A 3,237-nucleotide genomic window follows, 5' to 3' on the forward strand; every position below is an offset into this window, starting at 1 on the left:
CTTTCTCTGGGGGTCCTGGTGGCCTTCGTGACCATGGTGGCCACACTGGCACCCAAGACCACAGTGACCTTGGTGGCCTCGTGGCTTAGAGGGTTCCAATGGCCACTGCCATGGCCACGGTAGCCAGGAGAAGCCCCCCAAAGTGGGGGGAGTTCCTGGGGAGACTCCCACCTGTGGGGACAAAGAGAGGGGTCAGGGGGATAATGAGGTGAGAGGGTCGGGGGGCATCAGGAGGGCCATGGGGGATGGACAGAGGTGGTGGGTGGCCCTCAGGGTGTGGGGTCAGAGGGGGCCATAACAAGGTCCATTTCCCCTGTACCCAGCCATGTACCACGTACCTTGTCCCCCCAACCCCAGCACTGGATGTCCCTGTCCCCCTCACCTGGCACTGGCTGTCCCCATCCCCTGTGCCAAGCAAAGCTGTCCCTGTCCTTGTCCCCAGCGCTGGGTGCCCTGCCTCCCACCCACAGTGGGTGTCCCCGTCCCCTTTAGGCCATGGGTGTCCCTAGCACCATGTGTCCTTGTCCCCAACCCTCAGTGAGTGTCCCCATCCGCCCAGGCTGTTCCCATGATGTCACCTCGCAGCCACTCGCAGTTGTAGTTGCTGGAGTTCCCAGTGGAGCGAAGCCCAATCACCTTCTTCCCTTCCCCGGTGACTTTGGTGACCTCAAAGGTCTCGAAGGGTGGGATCAGCACCTCCTTCTCGCTCTGATTGAAGGAGAACTTGTGGATGTCTGCGCCGTGGCACGTGTGCACCTCGAACATCGTGACGTTCCCATAACCCTGGGCCACCTTTTCGTCCAGTGATGACGAGGCAAATTGGCCGAAGCGGACTTTATCGCCAAGTTTTGCATCGAACTGGACCGTCCTCACCCCACGGAACACATCTGGACACTCATTAGGGCGTCTCAGCTTCTATCCCAGCTCCCTCGCTGTCCCTGTCCCACCTCCCTCCCTGTCCCTGTCCCAGCTCCGTCCCTGTCCCTGTCCCAGCTCTCTCTCTGTCCCCTGTCCCTGTCCCAACTCCCTCTCTGTCCCCTGTCCCTGTCCCTGTCCCAGCTCCCTCGCTGTCCCTGTCCCTGATTTCCAGAGCACAGCCTGCCTGATTTGCTGGCTCGGGGCCGCCCCTGCGGAGCAGAGCTGCCCTGGCAGCTTCTCCTCTCTCCTGCCCTCCGGATTCCACCCTGCGGCCTCGTTTGTTTATTTTTGTAAATCCCTCCCCAGCACCTGTCGTGCTGCTGCTGTCCCTGTGCCACCCCTGAGGCCATGTGAGTGTCACACGCAGGGTCCCCGGGGCTGTCCCCGAGTCCCACAGCCCCGGGACTGCCCTGGCTGTCCCCGTGTCCCACGGCCCTGGGGCTGTCCCGGCTGTCCCCGTGTCCCACAGCCCTGGGACTGCCCTGGCTGTCCCTATGTCCCATTGGCTCCAGGGCCATCCTGGCTGTCCCCACGTTCCACTGGCCCCAGGGTCATCCTGGCTGTCCCCGTGTCCCCTTGGCTCCAGGGCTGTCCTGCCTGTCCCCATGTTCCACTGGCCCCAGGGTCATCCTGGTTGTCCCTGTGTCCCACAGCCCTGGGGCCATCCCGGCTGTCCCCGTGTCCCATTGGCCCCAGGGCCATCCTGGCTGTCCCCGTGTCCCACAGCCCCGGGGCTGTCCCGGCTGTCCCCGTGTCCAACAGCCCCAGGGCTGTCCTACCTGTCCCCGTGTCCCATTGGCTCCAGGGCCGTCCTGGCTGTCCCCATGTCCCACAGCCCTGGGGCTGTCCTACCTGTCCCCGTGTCCCACAGCCCTGGGGCTGTCCCGGCTGTCCCTGTGTCCCACGGCCCTGGGACTGCCCTGACTGTCCCCGTGTCCCTTGGCCCCCGTGCTGCCTCCTGCCCTGGCTGTCCCCGTGTCCCACAGCCCTGGGATTTTGGTAAACTTTTGATACGCCAGGCAAGCAAGGATCAAATTTCTGAAAAACATTTGATATGCCAGACAAGCAAGGATCATGTTTTTGATACATTTTTTATAAACAAGGTGAGCAAGCAGCAATTTATTGCTACATCAGGCGAGGCAGCCAAGGAGCGTTAGGATCTTTGCTCAGAGTGGACGAATGGGAGCCCCGCTTCTGCCACTCGGCCGTGGCCTTCACCCAGACCTGGGAAAACTCCTTGTTCTCCTGGAACTCGGAGCCGTTGAGGGCCGGCAAGGCCTCAGCCATGGCAGGGCCACAGTTCAGGTACTGGTCATCAAAGGAGTTCTGGGCCATGTCCAGGGGCACCACCGTGATGGCCGCAGTGGCCACGGTCATGGCCAGCAGTGCCAGGGTCTGAGCCAGGGGGGCCATGGCGAGAAGAGTCCAAAGTGACCACTGTGGGACACTGGGGGACACAGAGGGGACACAGAGGACACAGGGGGACACCAGGGGATGCTGAGGGGACACCAATGGGTACCAGGGGGCACTAATGGGACAGGGGACACTGAGGGACATGGGGGGACATGGGGAGGCTTCCTTGGTGAGAGGCTGGGGAGTGACACTGGGGTCAGCCCAGGGAGGGGGGTCAGCCTTGCCCAGGAGACCCCTGGACATGGCCTGAGACCCTGATCCCACATGCTAGCGCCACTCTTGGGTGCCCCAGTGTCCTCCAGTCATCCTAGAGACCCCAATCCCACTCCCACCGTTTTGTGACATTCTCCTGGGGTCCCCTCAGCCCCCCCCAAGACCCCAACCCAAACCTGGGGTCACTCCCTGAACCCCCAGTGTCCCTCTAAGCCCACCCCCAGACCCCAACACCACTCCCAGTCTGGTTTCCCTTTTGGAGTTGTTGGGAATGTTACACCCCAGGACCCTAACTGAAATCCCAGGATCACCCCCTGCCCCCTGCACTGTCCCCAAGCCCTCCCATGGCCCCAGTCACACTCCCAGGCCCCCCCTGCTGCCCCCCAGAGCTCAGTGAACCCCAGTCCCATGTCCCCCAGTGTCCCCCAGCTTCCCCAAGGACTCCAACCCCACGCCCCATTCCCCTGCAGGGTCCCCCCAGTGTCCCCCAGGGCCCCAATCCCGATGCCATGGTCCCCTCTCCCCCACTCCTAGTGTCCCCTGGAGTCCCCCCAGCCCCAATACCGAAATTGGCCGGAGTGAACTCCCTGATGGAACTGGAGGTATCAAAAAGCCAGAATTCTTTATCAGCTCGGACTCACAGCAGATCTCTCCTGGTCCTGCAGCTCAGGGGGACTTTGCCACTTCTATCCA

At 62.5% G+C, this 3,237-nt stretch overlaps 1 protein-coding gene across 1 annotated transcript; it reads right to left on the reverse strand.

The window, feature by feature from the left end:
* Positions 1-8: 8 nt before the first annotated feature.
* LOC121352271 (NAD(P)(+)--arginine ADP-ribosyltransferase 2-like) lies at positions 9-3,014 on the reverse strand. Its single transcript, XM_041465077.1, has 3 exons — positions 2,071-3,014; positions 579-912; positions 9-171 (listed from the first exon to the last, which is right to left on the reverse strand). The coding sequence occupies exons 1-3, from the start codon at positions 2,572-2,574 to the stop codon at positions 86-88; spliced, it is 924 nt and encodes a 307-aa protein (XP_041321011.1). The 5' UTR covers positions 2,575-3,014; the 3' UTR covers positions 9-85.
* Positions 3,015-3,237: the final 223 nt, after the last annotated feature.

The sequence above is a fragment of the Pyrgilauda ruficollis genome, unplaced genomic scaffold, assembly GCF_017590135.1.
Source record: "Pyrgilauda ruficollis isolate IOZ18807 unplaced genomic scaffold, ASM1759013v1 scaffold1861, whole genome shotgun sequence".
In the NCBI taxonomy this organism is placed as follows: domain Eukaryota; kingdom Metazoa; phylum Chordata; class Aves; order Passeriformes; family Passeridae; genus Pyrgilauda; species Pyrgilauda ruficollis.